At 39.1% G+C, this 20662-nt stretch overlaps 1 protein-coding gene across 1 annotated transcript; it reads right to left on the bottom strand.

Moving 5' to 3' along the window:
• Positions 1–8481: 8481 nt before the first annotated feature.
• Positions 8482–15496, bottom strand: vsx2 (visual system homeobox 2; the record flags this gene model as incomplete). Its single annotated transcript, XM_080783767.1, has 5 exons — positions 8482–9286; positions 11101–11281; positions 13975–14098; positions 14587–14671; positions 15079–15496. 5 exons carry the CDS (start codon positions 15494–15496, stop codon positions 8970–8972), a joined length of 1125 nt encoding a protein of 374 aa, XP_080639893.1. The 3' UTR covers positions 8482–8969.
• Positions 15497–20662: the final 5166 nt, after the last annotated feature.

Raw genomic sequence — 20662 nt, 5'->3', positions numbered from 1 at the left:
CCCATGTTTTTTGAAATTTTGAAAAAAAAAGTTAGCCTCGTTTCTCATCATTTTGGACCATGGGCTATAGCCCATATCGTACGGCATACTATAGCGCGCCGTTTTTCATCATTTTTGAGGATTTGAAAAAATGACAAAATGACAAAAACGATGGGTTATAGCCCATTTTTTTGAAATTTTGAAAAAAAAAGTTAGCCTCGTTTCTCATCATTTTGGACCATGGGCTATAGCCCATATCGTACGGCATACTATAGCGCGCCGTTTTTCATCATTTTTGACGATTTGAAAAAAATGACGAAATGACAAAAACGATGGGTTATAGCCCATGTTTTTTGAAATTTTGAAAAAAAAGTTAGCCTCGTTTCTCATCATTTTGGACCATGGGCTATAGCCCATATCGTACGGCATACTATAGCGCGCCGTTTTTCATCATTTTTGAGGATTTGAAAAAAATGACAAAATGACAAAAACGATGGGTTATAGCCCATGTTTTTTGACATTTTGAAAAAAAAAGTTAGCCTCGTTTCTCATCATTTTGGACCATGGGCTATAGCCCATATCGTACGGCATACTATAGGGCGCCGTTTTTCATCATTTTTGAGGATTAAAAAAAAATGACGAAATGACAAAAACGATGGGTTATAGCCCATGTTTTTTGAAATTTTGAAAAAAAAGTTAGCCTCGTTTCTCATCATTTTGGACCATGGGCTATAGCCCATATCGTACGGCATACTATAGCGCGCCGTTTTTCATCATTTTTGAGGATTTGAAAAAAATGACAAAATGACAAAAACGATGGGTTATAGCCCATGTTTTTTGAAATTTTGAAAAAAAAAGTTAGCCTCGTTTCTCATCATTTTGGACCATGGGCTATAGCCCATATCGTACGGCATACTATAGCGCGCCGTTTTTCATCATTTTTGAGGATTTGAAAAAATGACAAAATGACAAAAACGATGGGTTATAGCCCATTTTTTTGAAATTTTGAAAAAAAAAGTTAGCCTCGTTTCTCATCATTTTGGACCATGGGCTATAGCCCATATCGTACGGCATACTATAGCGCGCCGTTTTTCATCATTTTTGAGGATTTGAAAAAATGACAAAATGACAAAAACGATGGGTTATAGCCCATGTTTTTTGAAATTTTGAAAAAAAAAGTTAGCCTCGTTTCTCATCATTTTGGACCATGGGCTATAGCCCATATCGTACGGCATACTATAGCGCTCCGTTTTTCATCATTTTTGAGGATTTGAAAAAAATGACAAAATGACAAAAACGATGGGTTATAGCCCATGTTTTTTGAAATTTTGAAAAAAAAAGTTAGCCTCGTTTCTCATCATTTTGGACCATGGGCTATAGCCCATATCGTACGGCATACTATAGCGCGCCGTTTTTCATCATTTTTGAGGATTTGAAAAAATGACAAAATGACAAAAACGATGGGTTATAGCCCATTTTTTTGAAATTTTGAAAAAAAAAGTTAGCCTCGTTTCTCATCATTTTGGACCATGGGCTATAGCCCATATCGTACGGCATACTATAGCGCGCCGTTTTTCATCATTTTTGAGGATTTGAAAAAATGACAAAATGACAAAAACGATGGGTTATAGCCCATGTTTTTTGAAATTTTGAAAAAAAAAGTTAGCCTCGTTTCTCATCATTTTGGACCATGGGCTATAGCCCATATCGTACGGCATACTATAGCGCGCCGTTTTTCATCATTTTTGAGGATTTGAAAAAATGACAAAATGACAAAAACGATGGGTTATAGCCCATGTTTTTTGAAATTTTGGAAAAAAAAGTTAGCCTCGTTTCTCATCATTTTGGACCATGGGCTATAGCCCATATCGTACGGCATACTATAGCGCGCCGTTTTTCATCATTTTTGAGGATTTGAAAAAAATGACAAAATGACAAAAACGATGGGTTATAGCCCATGTTTTTTGAAATTTTGAAAAAAAAGTTAGCCTGTTTTCTCATCATTTTGGACCATGGGCTATAGCCCATATCGTACGGCATACTATAGCGCGCCGTTTTTCATCATTTTTGACGATTTGAAAAAAATGACGAAATGACAAAAACGATGGGTTATAGCCCATGTTTTTTAAATTTTGAAAAAAAAAGTTAGCCTCGTTTCTCATCATTTTGGACCATGGGCTATAGCCCATATCGTACGGCATACTATAGCGCGCCGTTTTTCATCATTTTTGAGGATTTGAAAAAAATGACAAAAACGATGGGTTATAGCCCATGTTTTTTGAAATTTTGAAAAAAAAGTTAGCCTCGTTTCTCATCATTTTGGACCATGGGCTATAGCCCATATCGTACGGCATACTATAGCGCGCCGTTTTTCATCATTTTTGAGGATTTGAAAAAAATGACAAAATGACAAAAACGATGGGTTATAGCCCATGTTTTTTGACATTTTGAAAAAAAAAGTTAGCCTCGTTTCTCATCATTTTGGACCATGGGCTATAGCCCATATCGTACGGCATACTATAGGGCGCCGTTTTTCATCATTTTTGAGGATTAAAAAAAAATGACGAAATGACAAAAACGATGGGTTATAGCCCATGTTTTTTGAAATGTTGAAAAAAAAATTATCCTCGTTTCTCATCATTTTGGACCATGGGCTATAGCCCATATCGTACGGCATACTATAGCGCGCCGTTTTTCATAATTTTTGACGATTTGAAAAAAATGACGAAATGACAAAAACGATGGGTTATAGCCCATGTTTTTTGAAATTTTGAAAAAAAAGTTAGCCTCGTTTCTCATCATTTTGGACCATGGGCTATAGCCCATATCGTACGGCATACTATAGCGCGCCGTTTTTCATCATTTTTGAGGATTTGAAAAAAATGACAAAATGACAAAAACGATGGGTTATAGCCCATGTTTTTTGAAATTTTGAAAAAAAAAGTTAGCCTCGTTTCTCATCATTTTGGACCATGGGCTATAGCCCATATCGTACGGCATACTATAGCGCGCCGTTTTTCATCATTTTTGAGGATTTGAAAAAAATGACGAAATGACAAAAACGATGGGTTATAGCCCATGTTTTTTGAAATTTTGAAAAAAAAGTTAGCCTCGTTTCTCATAATTTTGGACCATGGGCTATAGCCCATATCGTACGGCATACTATAGCGCGCCGTTTTTCATCATTTTTGAGGATTTAAAAAAATTACAAAATGACAAAAACGATGGGTTATAGCCCATGTTTTTTGAAATTTTGGAAAAAAAAGTTAGCCTCGTTTCTCATCATTTTGGACCATGGGCTATAGCCCATATCGTACGGCATACTATAGCGCGCCGTTTTTCATCATTTTTGAGGATTTGAAAAAAATGACGAAATGACAAAAACGATGGGTTATAGCCCATGTTTTTTGAAATTTTGAAAAAAAAGTTAGCCTCGTTTCTCATAATTTTGGACCATGGGCTATAGCCCATATCGTACGGCATACTATAGCGCGCCGTTTTTCATCATTTTTGAGGATTTGAAAAAAATGACGAAATGACAAAAACGATGGGTTATAGCCCATGTTTTTTGACATTTTGAAAAAAAAAGTTAGCCTCGTTTCTCATCATTTTGGACCATGGGCTATAGCCCATATCGTACGGCATACTATAGGGCGCCGTTTTTCATCATTTTTGAGGATTAAAAAAAAATGACGAAATGACAAAAACGATGGGTTATAGCCCATGTTTTTTTAAATGTTGAAAAAAAAAGTTATCCTCGTTTCTCATCATTTTGGACCATGGGCTATAGCCCATATCGTACGGCATACTATAGCGCGCCGTTTTTCATCATTTTTGAGGATTGGAAAAAAATGACGAAATGACAAAAACGATGGGTTATAGCCCATGTTTTTTAAATTTTGAAAAAAAAAGTTAGCCTCGTTTCTCATCATTTTGGACCATGGGCTATAGCCCATATCGTACGGCATACTATAGCGCGCCGTTTTTCATCATTTTTGACGATTTGAAAAAAATGACGAAATGACAAAAACGATGGGTTATAGCCCATGTTTTTTGAAATTTTGAAAAAAAAGTTAGCCTCGTTTCTCATCATTTTGGACCATGGGCTATAGCCCATATCGTACGGCATACTATAGCGCGCCGTTTTTCATCATTTTTGAGGATTTGAAAAAAATGACGAAATGACAAAAACGATGGGTTATAGCCCATGTTTTTTGAAATTTTGAAAAGAAAGTTAGCCTCGTTTCTCATAATTTTGGACCATGGGCTATAGCCCATATCGTACGGCATACTATAGCGCGCCGTTTTTCATCATTTTTGAGGATTTGAAAAAAATGACGAAATGACAAAAACGATGGGTTATAGCCCATGTTTTTTGACATTTTGAAAAAAAAAGTTAGCCTCGTTTCTCATCATTTTGGACCATGGGCTATAGCCCATATCGTACGGCATACTATAGGGCGCCGTTTTTCATCATTTTTGAGGATTAAAAAAAAATGACGAAATGACAAAAACGATGGGTTATAGCCCATGTTTTTTTAAATGTTGAAAAAAAAAGTTATCCTCGTTTCTCATCATTTTGGACCATGGGCTATAGCCCATATCGTACGGCATACTATAGCGCGCCGTTTTTCATCATTTTTGAGGATTGGAAAAAAATGACGAAATGACAAAAACGATGGGTTATAGCCCATGTTTTTGAAATTTTGAAAAAAAAAGTTAGCCTCGTTTCTCATCATTTTGGACCATGGGCTATAGCCCATATCGTACGGCATACTATAGCGCGCCGTTTTTCATCATTTTTGACGATTTGAAAAAAATGACGAAATGACAAAAACGATGGGTTATAGCCCATGTTTTTTGACATTTTGAAAAAAAAAGTTAGCCTCGTTTCTCATCATTTTGGACCATGGACTATAGCCCATATCGTACGGCATACTATAGGGCGCCGTTTTTCATCATTTTTGAGGATTAAAAAAAAATGACGAAATGACAAAAACGATGGGTTATAGCCCATGTTTTTTGAAATGTTGAAAAAAAAAGTTATCCTCGTTTCTCATCATTTTGGACCATGGGCTATAGCCCATATCGTACGGCATACTATAGCGCGCCGTTTTTTATCATTTTTGAGGATTGGAAAAAAATGACGAAATGACAAAAACGATGGGTTATAGCTAGGGCTGCGAATCTTTAGGTGTCCCACGATTCGATTCGATTCCGAATCTTGGGGTGACGATTCGATTCAAAAACGATCTTTTCGATTTTTCCGATTCTCGATTCAAAAAAGATTTTTTCGATTCTAAAGCAGTTTTTTTTTTTAATTAAAAGCAATTAAATAGAATTTTAGCATGATCTACTCCAGTCTTCTGGCATTAAAGCAGAGTACATTTAGTATGAGTATGATTTAAACACACAAAGGTAATTAAATCCAAGAGTAAGAACATGTCTCATTTATTTAGCTTGCACAAATTTGAACCAGTACAAAAGTTACAAAATCTCTTCTCACTCAATACCAGAACAATACATTAGTATTAAAACAGGTGTAAAATAAATACAATTGGCAGGCTTAGCTTAGCTGGTAGTAAATGCACTATGCAGAAACCCAGGCCATAATGCATTGCATGCACAGGTACATTTGTGAAATTAAAAAAATAATAATTGGAAAATGAGAATCGATTCTGAATCGGACGGCATTAGAATCGCGATTCTAACTCGAATCGATTTTTTTTGACAGGCCTAGAGATAAGGCACATTAGTTTAGGAATAAATAGGACAGCATACTTTCTAATTGACCAGTATAAGGAGAAGACTTGTAAAGAAGGAATGTAAATCTCTGTCTAAACTTACCTCTGTTTATTCTCATCCTCCTCTCAGGTTGGTGTTCGGGCAAATGAGTTCCCTCTGGGTATAGGCACCCCTCTTATAGTTCCGGGAGGGACCAAGTGGGAAATGGAGCAGGGGGGATTGGGATGGACTATAGTCTATAATGAATGTAATCCTGTATGTGTTGTATATATATTCTATGCTAACTACTAATTGTAAATAGGTATGGAGGGTGCATAATAGGGGGAGTAAGTTTATATAAAATGGCATTGTGTGATTCTAAGAATGGGGAATATGGTTATGGTTACCCATGGGGAATGGTATGGGCTAACCAGGGAATGGACTGCACTATGAAAAAAACGATGGGTTATAGCCCATGTTTTTTTTTTTTTTTGAAAAAAAAAGTTAGCCTCGTTTCTCATCATTTTGGACCGTGGGCTATAACATGTATTTTACTCTGACACTTTCAAGTTAATTTCCTATTAAATACTAAGTGCATACTTATCTCTGTCAATATTGATATAGGCAACCTTTCCCCCCACTTTTTCCCCCACTGATTGGCATTATGATTCCATTTTGTAAGGCATTCCAATTCGTGCAGATGTGTACACATAAAATCCTCAATGTCATTTTTACTCAGAGAGAGTACAAAGAGATAAATTAACACTGAGAAGTGAAAATAGCTGAAGTGCAAGCTTACAATGTGCTGCGATGCGTTGTGAGCTTGTACAGTAGATATAAGTTATTTTTGCAATTGTTATAAATTAAAATGTGTAGTTTTGACATATTCCGTTTTTTTCTCCTATGCCCAGCTTTGTGTGTTTGTGTGCATCCGATAGCGAAAATGTGAGGATAAAAAGTGAGGACAGGGGCACGGTGGCAGTTAGTAGTGTCTAGTGTCTGTCGCCTCACAGCTAGAAGGTCCTGGGTTCGATTCCCGCTCTGCATGCTGTGGGTGCTGGCGGCGTGCTTCCTCCTCCGCGTCATCAGTGCCCATACCCGAGGCGGGGTTGGTGAAAGGGCCTTTCTGTGTGGAGTTTGCATGTTCTCCCCGTGTCCCCTAGGGTAGGTACCCTCACAAAAAACATGCAGTAATCTCTAAACTGCCTCCCCCTGGCCAGCCTGATGACGGGGAAAGGAACTGGTTGGAATAACGTGTTCCTTCCACACGCTAAATCCAACCAGGGAAACCCCCCCCCCCCCTGTCAGGAGGAGCAACTTGTACACTCAGGCATTAAGGAAACATGAGTTCAAGTCCGTTGCTCTCCCCATGTCCCCCATATATGGGGACTAGGTTGGCGGAGGGTGTGCAGAGCCCAGGATCACATTAGATAATTGACACAGGGGTGAAAAATGTGTTACAAAATCGTGGGATAAAAAATATAAAAAAGTGAGGACAGAAAAGTGAGGACGCCAAAAGTGATTGGCCGGAATGTATGATGAGTGCCCCTGACTTCACACAAGTGTGATCTTTTTTAATTTAAAGTGTTAAAAACCCCAAGCCACCTGCAATTAAGTTTTGAGTATACTGTCTGTAGATACTGTACTAAGCCCAACAATCAAAATAAAGACGATATTATCAAATGAAAAGATGAAATTACCTACCTAGGTTCCATGAAGGCAAACTTTCCTGTGATAAAATGGCCACCAATGTAATAAAAAAAAAGTCAACCAAAGAACAAGATTCCTGTACAGGATCTCCTCACTGGTCAACAAAACCACCTTGAAGACCCAACAGGAACCCTCCTCATGGAATGGCTTTGGGTTGACAAAACAACTTGCAGCAACTTGCAATGGGCCTGGTCTACAAGATTCTCTACACCAGAAAGAAGAACCATGTACCTGTCATCCTTCCTTAATGTCAACAAAGTCCACAAACACAACACCAGAAGGAGTTCAACAAACCATGTGCAACCCAGATTTGGCTCAAACAAGGGATTAAATTCATTTCGAAATGTGAATCCCTATAGACTCCACACTCAAATCCGCCCTATACTGTACATGTTTTTCCCTTTTTTACTTTCTTTAACTGAACGATTTCCTGTTTTTATAGAAGTCTATATTTGTATGTCTTTAAATGTTCTGATGAATTGAAAATGGAGGATCCTGATGTCTTAGTGCTTTTCCTGGTTTCATCAGAAGGTTTTGTATTGACTTGTGCTTTCGTTTGAAATGTACCCATTCTACATACTATGAATAAAAAATAAAACGTTCTGGCTGCCATCCCCAAAGCACTGGTCCCCTAGTTTAATCTGAGATACACATTATTGGGGACAGTCCAAGTGTGCACCCAAGGACAGACTTCTCAATGAGTAGAGTTTAGCTAGCAGAGCATCAAGTGGCAAGTAAACTACTCATGGGATTAGAAACATATCTTTGTATCACTATCCGGTTAGCGTATTATGTTTTGGAAGGAGTTCGCCTTTTGCTTTCAGGAGCTACTGTGTGTGATTATTAAATCCTAATTAATTTGTTGATTTAGACCTCTTGAAGAATGAAACAATATTCCATAAAAAATCTGGTTTCTATTTCATGTTTTTGTATTTTGTATTATACGGATTATGAAATGAAAACACAAACATTTTTAAGACTACAAGAAGTCTTGTGTCATTATCATTTCCATTATATACAGAACAATACAGGACAACAATTACTTTCTTGTCTTGGGATGGTTCATATGTCACCGATGAGTAACTATACAAGTTATTCAATCAATAAAGACACTAAAATGGAACTTTGAGAAATTAGCCGCTCATTGGTCATCAGTAATCCTACCTGTAAATATTAGTCCTTTATAATGAACATTAAACAGTAGGATAAAACCTAACTCATCTGGTTGTATACACAGCTGTAGATGCTACACTGAAATGATCTCTCAAACCAAAGCCTACAATGCATAAGCAATAATAATTAAGAAAGTTTGAAAGTTAAACAGAAAAAGTGCAAAGGTGTAATCGTTGAGAGCAGCGAGCAAGAGGTGGCCAATTAAGTTATCTTTTTAATTACAGTAGTGATCTAATATGAGTTTAACGTGTAAAACCTTGTGGAGTACAATGAATTTGAATAAACCCAGGCAAGACCTCAAAGGCTGAAAACAGTGTTAGGCCACTACATTGCCTCAAGAGAACAATAGTCCTTAGTAACTAAAATATTAGAGATTAGAGTCTCTAGGGACCTTCTGTGTCCTCTGTGGGACTCACAGGATCACTTGCTTTCTCCTCTGCTGCCTGTCTCTCCTGGTTGCCCTCCAGGAGTCTGTCATGAGAAACTGTCCCCAACACTTTGGCACTGTGCTCCTGTGCCTTGGCCCTGAGTGCAGCAATGCTGTTTTCTCTCAGTTCCTCTTTAGAAATTGAGGACTTGCCTTCTGCCCTCTTCTCTTCTGCCTCGCCCTCTTCTTCCCTCTGAGACGCTGGCTGCTGGGGCGTGTCGGCCTTTGAGGATGGAGGGGCGACCACTGCCTCCAAGGTCTTTTTGTGCATCCCTGCAAAGAATTGCGGGTATTCAGATTTAGAATTGCGTCTGCTGTTTGGAAACAGCAGGCCATCTTGAACTGAAAACAGTAAGCAAAAAAGTTCTAGTTTAGAATCTGATGTTAAATTGAGGGGTGTCAATTCATGATTACGGCATGCTGTATTTGTTGGTGAAGATATTTTATCTACTTTAAGGAATTCACCATAAGACCAATAAAAAATTTTTATTTGGAAATGTTGTTCTAAATAAGGCTAAATAATCATGTATAATAGATCCAATGCTAGGTGCTGGACAGAAAAAATAGCATCAGCCAAAAAAAGCCTGTTGAAATATGAAGAGCTTAACCAGATTCTGGAGCAATAGCAGATCTACAAGCTCACAACACATTGCAATGTGTGCACTGTGCTCACCTTGTGAGCTTGTACATCCATCTGCTATTTTCTCAATTTGGTGTAGAAGAAATACTAGAAGACCTATATAGAGCCCTGGGGACCCCAGTTAACTAGTATATAGGGTTAAAGTAGTTATGCTCAAAGCGTCATGTGGTAATAATAATACATTTGCATGGGAGCATTGTCTAGTGTGAGGACTGACTAAAGGCCTATTCCAGTTTTAAGTGATAAGGTGACCACCGAAACAGTGGTTAGTAAAAACAGAGAGATGTGTTAGGGTGAGCGGTGAGTCTCTTATCACTGCGGCGTGACATCATGTAGTTTTCGGTGGTCACTGAGGCATTGAGGAGTGAGGCCTGTATATTTTGCTAATACAGGAGGAAATCCATAGGCCTAATTTCCTGCTTTGTAGGCATGAGTGGTCAGTAAATTCTAATCTAATCAGTATGACAATGCCTTTTATACAAATGCTATGAACAGCTGTTCAAAGATAGAGCGAATGTGGCATAATCCTATACTTCCAGAATGTTCAAACTGAAAAGAATTCCTGATATTACTGTCAATTGTCACATCTTCATATCATAAAATACTCCCAATACTCACACTTATGGATCCATTACGTTACAGTTGTTAAAAGCTTGCATGTGTAAGTGATGTTTTTGCAAAAAATTAAAAATAAACTATAATAACTATAATAATAATTTAAAAAAATGTATAAAAATGTAATAAAAGTTAAAGTTCTATATTCCAATAGCATTACTAGTGTACAGTGTTTGTTCGGTGATAAGGATCTCCAGCTCTTTAGCAAATGAAGCATGTTCATAGGGATACCAGTCTTAATCAGGAGTGAGAACTCCACAAAGTTCCAATGTTGTCTACTCATTTTTATTTTTATTTGTTTCATCACTTCCTCTCCTGCATGTTTACTAAAGAGCTGGAGAGATGGGGAGACGCCTGTGAACACTATAGTTATAATTACTATGTGAGAATATAGAGCTATTTATCACATATTTTAACAAAAACAAATCACTTACAACCCCTTTAACCGGCCAATAATTTGTGTCATTTTAGAATTTAGCGTTGGTTATTTGAAAATACAAAAGCTGCACTACCTTTTTATTATTATTATTTATTAAAGAATCTTGAAAGTGTGAGAACTACCGATGTATAGAATCTGCCTCAGGTCTTGATGGATTTTACTGTGTGAATCATCTTTTGGGGCGGGAACCCCTTTTGGTGTTAGCATTATGTTATGCTTTAGCTATTGAAAAATAGCAGATCTACAAGCTCAGGTGGTGCGCTACGAGCTTGTATATGTCTGCTATTTTTGAAAAATCGAAGAACGACTGACATAGAAACAGAAAATTGTCAGGATGTATACGAAGACATTTTTAGAATCTGATCTCAGGTCAGAATGGGTTAGAAGCCTCACCAAGCAGCCAAGGAGCACAGGAGTCCATGATGCCGTCCTTGGCAGACTTGAGGATGGACTCGGGCAGAGGGATGGAGTGGCGTACCATGGCCCCATACAGCCCATACTCCGCCATCACACTGCTGCGGCCCCAACACTTCTCCCTCTTCCTCCACTTGGCTCTACGGTTCTGGAACCACACCTGGCACAGTGGGACACATTCATCAGCTATACGGCCAAACTTGACCCATTTAGGCCCGACGTCAAAATAAAAATAAACGCTCTGAAATAATATATATTTAAAATGTAGTGCCGCATTTTTACGATTTTTCAAAAATAGCAGACCTACAAGCTCGTAGCGTGCCACTCGGTGGCGCGCTATGAGCTTGTAGATCTGCTTTTTTTCAATAGCTAGATCATAACATAATGCTAACACCAAAAAGGGTTCCCACCCAAAATGGGTTTTTAATAATCACATGTCCATGCAGTAATCTAATAGGATGATATATTTAAAAAATATATATCAAGTACTTCAACAGCAATATTGTGACGATAATATCAATTGCATTTTTAATCTTTAAAAATAACAAAAAATAGCAGATCTACAAGCTCACAGCGCATCATGTGAATGTTGTTGAGCTTCTAGACCAGTTATTTTTGCTACTTGTTACAATTTGTTAAAGTATACAATAAAGCTTAAGTGATTCAAACCAGGAGAGGACAACACCCTCATATCATCATACTGAAATAATGATATAAATGATATAAATATATATGTTGTCCGACTCCAACCCTATGATATAGCAATGTTCAGGAAACACCATCTACACTAACTCAAGCACAGTAAAATCCCGTAACCCATTTTGGACTGAGGCTGATGTTTGCTATATATTGTATGGCAACAAGAACCCCAAAAGGGGTACCGTCCTATCTGCAATTCCATAAGAATTATACATGGGATTCAAACCCAGGTCTCTCGCACAACATACTGGTGATATAAGACTTTTAGCTAAATACTATACGTCGAAACTATAATAAAATAAGGCTTACACTAAAAACCTTCCGGAATGCAGCATTAATTTAGGTCTGAGACTCTGAGAGTGTACAAATAACCATTAAGTTGCACACTCTCTGAGTTTCAGTTCAACACTGATAATAGTATACTGTACAAGCAAAACAGTGGTATAGGAGCTGATTCAATTCAACGGTTCCTGTTCTTATTCGCATATGAAAACTTTATTAGTATTTCAGTGGATATTTATCTCAGATGTTCCGAGTTATTTGTGGATATCTCGGGTGATTGGAGTTACTTGAGGTAAAAAGCAACTGTGCATTCACTCGAGTCCATCGATTTCCCATACCTGTATACTGGCTACAGGTGTGAGGGATCCCTGCCTCCTGTCAGAGCCTATCTCTAGCAACCTGTGGTGGCGGAGAGATGCTTTGACACATTAAGACACTTCACTCGGCTACAGCCAACAACTGGTTGGGGCCCCTGGCTATCTGTCAGCTCAGTGAGAGGCCAAATTGATTTTATACCACAACACAGAGCTGTTGAACACTCTACTTGGCCACCTCTGATGGCTGTGCGGGCGTGTGCGTGCGTGCGTGTGCGAGCGTGCGTGTGTGTGCGTGTGTGTGTGTGTGTGTGTGTGTGTGTGTGTGTGTGTGTGTGTGTGTGTGTGTGTGTGTGTGTGTGTGTGTGTGAGAGAGAGAGAGAGAAGAAAGGGAGGGGCTATCAACAAGATTCGGTGAGGGGGTTATTAAATTGAAAATGATCAAAACCCATTTTCTGGTAATTCCGGTGATAACGCTTATTTCATACAAGATACTTTTTTATGAGAAATTGCTTCTCTGGCCCTCAAAGGGAAGCCGGTGTGGAAGCTGTGAGGAGAAGCGACCCCAGGGCACTCTGAGGCTGATTGAAAAATAAGTTAATTTCAGGCCCAATCGATGGCGGGCAGGCGGGCAAATATCACGGGAAATTAAACGAGCAGGACTCGGGGGAGCGGCGCTATTGACCCGTGCTAATAAATTCAATGTAGTTATTTCATTTGAACTCCCCGCGTCTCGAGCCTGCCTCCCCCGGTACGTGGCAAGCTCGTCTGATTTAACTAATTACACTCAATGAGAAAATTGGGTGTTAATTTTATTTAGGATTGGAATAGGCCTGGCTCGGCATGCACGGCTGGCTGGGCTTATTTATTTATTTCCTTTATTATTTATTCGCGGCTAGCCGCCGTAATGAGAACGAAATTAAAAGGCGCTCGGGCAGATGGATGGTGCAGGTCACACTGCAATCTTCCTCCGCCTTGATAGCTTGATTAGGTCGTTAGTGCTCTTCCCCGAGAACAAATTGTTTCACATCCAACTGCGCCTGATGAGAGATGATCTGTTCTGGCGAGGATCTTTGTTCAGACAGGAATGGAGCGTCATTGATCGATTGACGTGGGCTTAGCCTACTTATCTTGCCCCAAAAAAAACATTAGAGGGCTAACTATTTTGTCAAGTAGGCCTGCCTTACGCACCGCATGCATGCAAATCTGCCTATGTACCTAAAATTCCATAAGCCCTAGTGTTTGTGCTTTGCATTTCAGTATTATTTATGAGCAAAGCCCATGCTATACAACTAATTCAGAAGCGCCATCTTTTAATAATACAACATTTATATATCATGGCATGGTTTTTCCCTCATTAGGCCTATTGCCATACAATTATCATTCCATTAATTATAGAAAACCAACAATTCCAGGCCTACTTTCCAATTTCAACAAACTAATCACGGCCCAAATGATTAGGTTATACAATCAAATGTAGGCCCCTATAGGCCTACCAATGAAATGATAAATGGAGATATTAGAGATACATAATTATGCATGTCGTATAAGGCCTTACCTGTATTCTGTCCTCGGGAAGTTCTGTTTTCATAGCCAACATCTCCCGTGCGTATACATCAGGATAGTGTGCTTCATTAAAGGCCTTTTCCAACTCTTCCAACTGATAAGATGTGAATATCGTTCTGGAAAAAGGGTCATAATTAGCTAAATGTAAAAATCATCCGTGTTCATTTAAACCCGTGAGTGTATGAAAGTGGACCAGAATGTAACGTAGCCTACTCAGAAGATAATTGTTGTTTAGGCCTAAACAACAATTTTCGATTACCCTAAAATAGCATAACAAACTAGAATTGTTGGCTATATTTGCGTTAAAAAGACGTATTACAAATATTCTATTTGCTATCTGATTCCCCCATGCAGACAACAAGGGCACATTTGAATGAGAAATCAAAATATCAAGCTATTTTTGCAAGGATTTTCTTTCAACATTGGTATAGGTGATAATTGAGAGAAATAATTAGCCTGCAACATTAAAGACAATATGTTGCATAATAAGAGCTACTGAAGCTAGACCCCCCCCCCCCCCAAAAAAATACATTTAAAAAACAAAATAAAAAACAAATCACTCCTTAAATAATAATGATAATAATATAATCAAATAAATGCTAACCTGTGACGTCTTTTCTTGCGTTTCTTGCTCTGACATAAAGACGACTTTGAGAGCTTTCTTTCATTTGCAGACAAATCATCGGAATCTGTTAAAAAAAGACATAAAGACATTAAGAAGTCACCCACTAATATAAAGCATCCCTGATTCATTATACAGTTATTCTATAGCAAAATAAAAAGCTCTTAAAATGAGGCTAACATCATCCCGTCCATTATGATGATATTCTTATAGGCCAATGTCAACCAATGGTTAAATATTCCACTGTAGAAAATAGAATATAGGCTAATAATAATTATAATTGTACAATAATAATGACATTATACAAACTTTTATTACCGGTAATCGTATATTCATTATTACAAGATACATCAGCAGTCTAAAAATATGTAGGCTAATATTACACGCGACAATTCCATTAGCCTATATACAATATCACAGACAATGCTATATTCCAGACAGACAGTGTTAAGTGAAATTCGCTATAAAGATCACCAGAGCTGGCAGACTGGCTGGCCTCCAGCGGTCCTGCAGTTCTGTTATGGGGTTGGAGGTGAAGATTTTGAGCGTCTGACAACACTTCCAAAAAAGCTGGTTGACCGTAGAACGAAGGAATCCCACCGGGGCCGATAAATCCCATCCCGACTCCGATGCCGGCGGGGCCGAGCATGGACCTGGCGGCGAGCAGGTGCGCCCCGGCCGGCAGAGACTCCAGATGAGTCTTCGGGGCCGCGGATGACGGCTCTTTATTCAGCCCCAGAATCTCGTGGATGCCAAAGCCCGTGCACCTGCTAGGCGGATGGGTTGAGCTGCTCTTCGACTGGAGGTATATGTTGCTTCCTCCATTTGGACCCACGGAGGTTTTCGATATATTCAAACTTTCCGACAACACAGCGCCTTGTTTCCCTGTCATATTGTAGCTATTTTGATGCTATTATTATAGGCCTATTCCCTATTTCACCTTCCTCTCACAGGCTGGTCCCCAGACAGTGCATGTTTCACTGTTGTAACACACACAAGATCCCCTCGTCAAATGGTCCTTTTTATCCAACAGGTCCATCCCAGCAATAGTCGGGACTCGGTAGCCAATCAGCTGCAAGAGAGCGATCCCGACTGTAAAATCCTCAGTGTTCATTTAACCCAGAGAGTGCATAATAATGGAACCAAACGGGTCCATTTGGTTCAATTTGTGCACTCTCAGACTCGGAGATAAATGAACACTGGATTTTACTGAGCAGAATTCCTGTGCACCATGGATGCAGGATGCATCAGATCAGACGCCCTCCCATCTCTCTCTCTCTCTCTCTCGATGCTTTGGATAAAAGGGAACGTATTTATAGATATAAATGAAGATAACATAATGACGGGGAGCTAAACAATAAAATAAAATAAAAAACGCATTGAAAATTGCAGACCGAATAAAATAGTGCATTTAATATACTTTTTTATTTTTAATATATAGGCCTATGTACCTACTCCCGAAGGGAATAGGTATACTTCAATATTTTTGAAAGCCTATAGTCTACTGCTCACAAACACAAAGTATCCCATTGCACTGAACAAATAAATATAGCATATCATGGCAGTCGCAGATGATCTCTGCCCATCCACGGATGGATAATTGATCTCCAGATGTTATGGGAGGGGGGAAAAAAATAACATATATCAAAGGCCCTCGGAAACGACAGCTGGACGATATTGGGACACCCTGGCACTGCAGACCGCTAATCCCTCGACAGATCAGATTAAATCAAAGCGATATTTCAGAAGTATACATGATGGGCCAAATGCATAATCTTTCGATTTAGCCTATTATTATTATTATTATTATCCCAAACTATATGCTATTTTTTATATAGGCGGCTATTAGGCCTACTGCAATGTGCAGTCTATATCAAATCTGAGTATGCGGCCTATTATTGGCTAATTATGGCTATAGCCTATAGGGCATATATCATGCGTGAATCTGAACCATTATAATATTTCAAAAGAGTGTAATAGTGGATGTCTGGGAGGCATGTGCCAATCTTTTCAATCCTTAATGCAATAAGCATTATTTAAATACATGTTACTATAGGCTACACGCGCATAGTGGAATCAGTCTACATAATAGTCTAGTAGTCCATTTGTCTTGTCGTTGCAGTCCAAATGAGTGAAGAGAAACGAGGTTTAACAGGATAGACAGTTAGACACCCGGCCCACCCTCGCCTCTGCCTTGATTTGAGCCAACATACAGCGGTGACTTTTACCGAAAAGAACAGCTCTTCCAACACTCATCATCTCTGTCACTGTTGCATGCTTTCGAGTTTACAACCGTGCGCAATATTGGGCTACATCATTAAAACAAACAAACAAAATCTATAGGCTATAGGCCTATAGTCTATATAAATAAATTACTACAAATATACTCCATAGTATTTGTATAGTCTATACATCAATGAATCAATCAATAAACTAACAAACAACTGCTCCATGCATTGCAAATTACATTAAACAGGGGCAGGGATATGGACATTAAACCCTTACAGACTTAAAGTCAACTCAACAGGGACACAATAAACAGACAGCATGACTGATCCCCTTGCAAAGTCATATTTTACATCAAAGAGTTGAAATTGAGCTACTGATTAAGCAGGAGAAAAAAATATTGCTGTTGCAATTACAGGATGACCAGTTGAAACTAATTAGGGCCTATTAAGTGGAAAATTTCATTAATGGAGAAATCGGTGATAGGATATGCTAATGACAGCCTGTTGGGATGATCATCCCATTTATTCACACTGGGAAGTGTCAGGTTGACCTGGCAATTGGGTTACGCTAACACGGTGGTTGCGCCCCGAATATATATCACTTATGCTATATTCTATATGCTCACGATGCATCGCATGGCGCATGCGGTCATGCATTGTTGTGGGCTTGTAGATCTGCTATATTTTGTGCACGCGACACCCTCAAACGTCGAAACATAAATGGGGCCACCCTTTTTCGCTCATTACCGGTTCTGCTGCAATCTATAGCAATGTTGTGTTGTTTGTTGAAGAATAGAATAATTATATATAGGTGTACTGAGGGGCAACTGGGTTGAGTAGAGACAAGTAATTCAATGTCCAGATAATTGTATCATTTCGAATATGTGTACATCATGTACTGATGTACAACTCAAACGAAATGCATTGAACGCCGACCTGCATCACATCAAGATCACGGTCAAGAACGGGTTGGCTTTCCCCCTTGCACACCCGGGTCACATAACTACCAAGTATAAGTAAAGTAACCACCCCCTGTGGTGGTTGCCATGGTGAGTAGTAATGCCACACTTCTCCACCTGAAGTATATATTAGGGCCACCCACTGTGATTAGAATTACATCAGTCATCATCATCATCATCATGGCCAAACAATTAATTTAAATACAACAAAACAAAATAAACCGAAGGGCATTTTGGCTCTACAGTATAGGCTAGTATAGTGAAATAGTTTCCTCTGTGGTGGCTTTTAATAATCCATCTCTCCATATGAAAATGGGCTCCTTGCATCCTGATTTACATGCAGGAGAGAGGCTGCCTAATAAGACTGTAGATTAAGGGAAGATTTAGTTCAGTCATTCGCGTAGAGTGGGCTGCCCATCAAAGACTTCAGGATCTGAGGGCTGCAGATTAAAAAGCAAACAGCTGTTGGAATTTTTTGTTTATCTGCATGCCCACCACCACCACCACCTCCCTTCACTCTTCTCATTTCTACCCTGGCAATCTAAGTCCTAATGTAACATTATGAGCAGGAATCTGCAGGATGTCCTCAAACCCAGGGTCATGGGGTACTTTGTGTGGAGGCTAAACTCGACAAAGGCAAAGCAGCTCTGCCGGCATACATTATGCTAGCCTATATAGCCACAAGATTGACATCTTAATTGTGATTTTGTTTTAACTCTATAAATTTTTTTTTTTAGCAGTCTAGCCGTTTATAATGTGTCCATGTGTCTGGACTGGAGATAATCTCATATAAACTGCTGATAAGTGCCACATTTTGTGTGCCCCACTGCCAGTAGGCCACTAAGTATAATAGCACATCACCATAATTTCACATACTGTATGTTTTATACTAATATGAAATATTTAAAGGGATATTTCACTTTCAAACATATGTTTGGGGTCATTTTAACATCTACTCAAAGCTTTTGTGTGCAGTGTGCACCCCAGGAAAGTTTCTTGATTCAGTATTTAGATATCCATTTATTTAATCAGGTTCCTAGCCTACCATAAACCCACTGTATTTCTAATGCATGGAGGGGGCTGAGTATTTTCAATTATGTTTTTTGTTTTGGAAAATGAAATAAATAAAATAGGTAATAAAAAAAAAAACACAACCACCTCATGCATTAGAAGGACAATATCAGTCACCAGAAGCAGGGACGTATGTTAAAAAATGAGTCTAACATGGTTACATTTTAGTTTGAAGCTACACCGGATTTATATAGGATTTTTTGAATATGAAATATCTAAATACTGAATCAAGAAAGCTAAAAAGTGGGGTGCACAATATACACTATACAGTAGTATATATTTTGAAGCTATAGTTTCAATTAGCTGAATCTGTCGAGAGTACAGATCTACAAGCTCACTCAAGCTGTGAGCTTGTAGATCGGTCCACAACACGGCACCCAAGTATAATCAGACACATAACCTTCAAAAGCAAGAGCATTTCTTGCAGCAGGTCATTTAAACTGATACAAAACAGCTGAAAAATACACTGAATATTACATCCCTGTCTCATGGTTGATTGGGAAAAGTTGACATCTATTTGCCAGGATGAATAACCCATTCTGAACGGGAACCCATTTTGGTGTCAGCAACATGTTATGCTTTAGCTATTGAAAAATAGCAGATCTACAAGCTCATAGCGCGCCACCGAGTGGCGCGCTACGAGCTTGTAGGTCTGCTATTTTTGAAAAATCGACTGACATTTTTTTAATCTGATCTCAGGTCAGAATGGGTTAATCAGACCAGTGTGTGTCCAGTGGAAACCTCGTATGAATCTGATCTCAGGTCAGAATGGGATAAAGAACTTCCACTTCCTACGAAGGTCACAAGATAATGGGGTTTTTTGCACTGGGCTGCACCCTGAAACATAACTATGCATTAGCCCAGCCCCCCACCATGGACCTCCAATGCTGAATGTTTCACATATGCAATCAGAATGAACGATCACCGCCCGCTCTTCAACTAGCCATGCATCCATCTAGCTTCGTCCTAAAGCATACACACAGAGTGACGATGTACTGCTGGTATATATATAGATCAAAGACAGTGGGGTTCAGCCATTGCAGTGCTGAATCAAGCTGAAGGGTGTAGTGCAAGTGCAGGAGGCAACTTGATGACGGCATACATCTAGAGCTGTAAGTCAGGAGAAAAACACTGAAGCACATTGCAAGAGGATTGGCCGCTCGCTTTCCCCAAAGCACTTATAGCCAGTAGAACCCAGTGTTAAATAGCTCTTAAGAGTGTACAAATGTAACCAAATGGTCCTTGTAAGAATCAACATAATATACAACAGTTGTATACTTTTGGTTACAACTGGATACATGAGGCTTGTGTACGAAAGGATTGCGCGCACGCACACACGCACGTCCTCATTAATGTTCATGATAAAATAGCACAATTTCTTCTATTCAGTCTGTGTCCCATAGGAGGACTGTGGGCAGTTCAGAAACCCGTCCACCAGTGACATCATCGATGGGGTATCCAAGCTAATAGAAACTGCAGCCGATAATACAAATCTATATATATATATATATATAGGCCTATATAAAACAAATATTGTTCAAAAATAAATTAGCCTGACGATGATGTTGCTGGTGGACGGGTCTCTGAATTGCCCACAGCCCTCCTATGAGACACAGACCGAGTAGAAAATAAACAAATACCTTTTCCCTCCTGTATCGGAACATGGATCAGTGAGTGAACTGTTCATGCCATTGTTTGCTGTCCCATATGGCAGGACTAGTCCCATAGGCCAGAGGATTAGGTTGCCAGTACGGGCCATGGGATGGTAGCCTAGAGAGGCATGCCGTGGCAGCCAATAGA

The sequence above is a fragment of the Protomyctophum bolini genome (assembly GCF_963924005.1).
Source record: "Protomyctophum bolini genome assembly, chromosome: 15".
Classification (NCBI taxonomy): domain Eukaryota; kingdom Metazoa; phylum Chordata; class Actinopteri; order Myctophiformes; family Myctophidae; genus Protomyctophum; species Protomyctophum bolini.
This window is presented reverse-complemented; position numbering and strand designations above follow the sequence as displayed.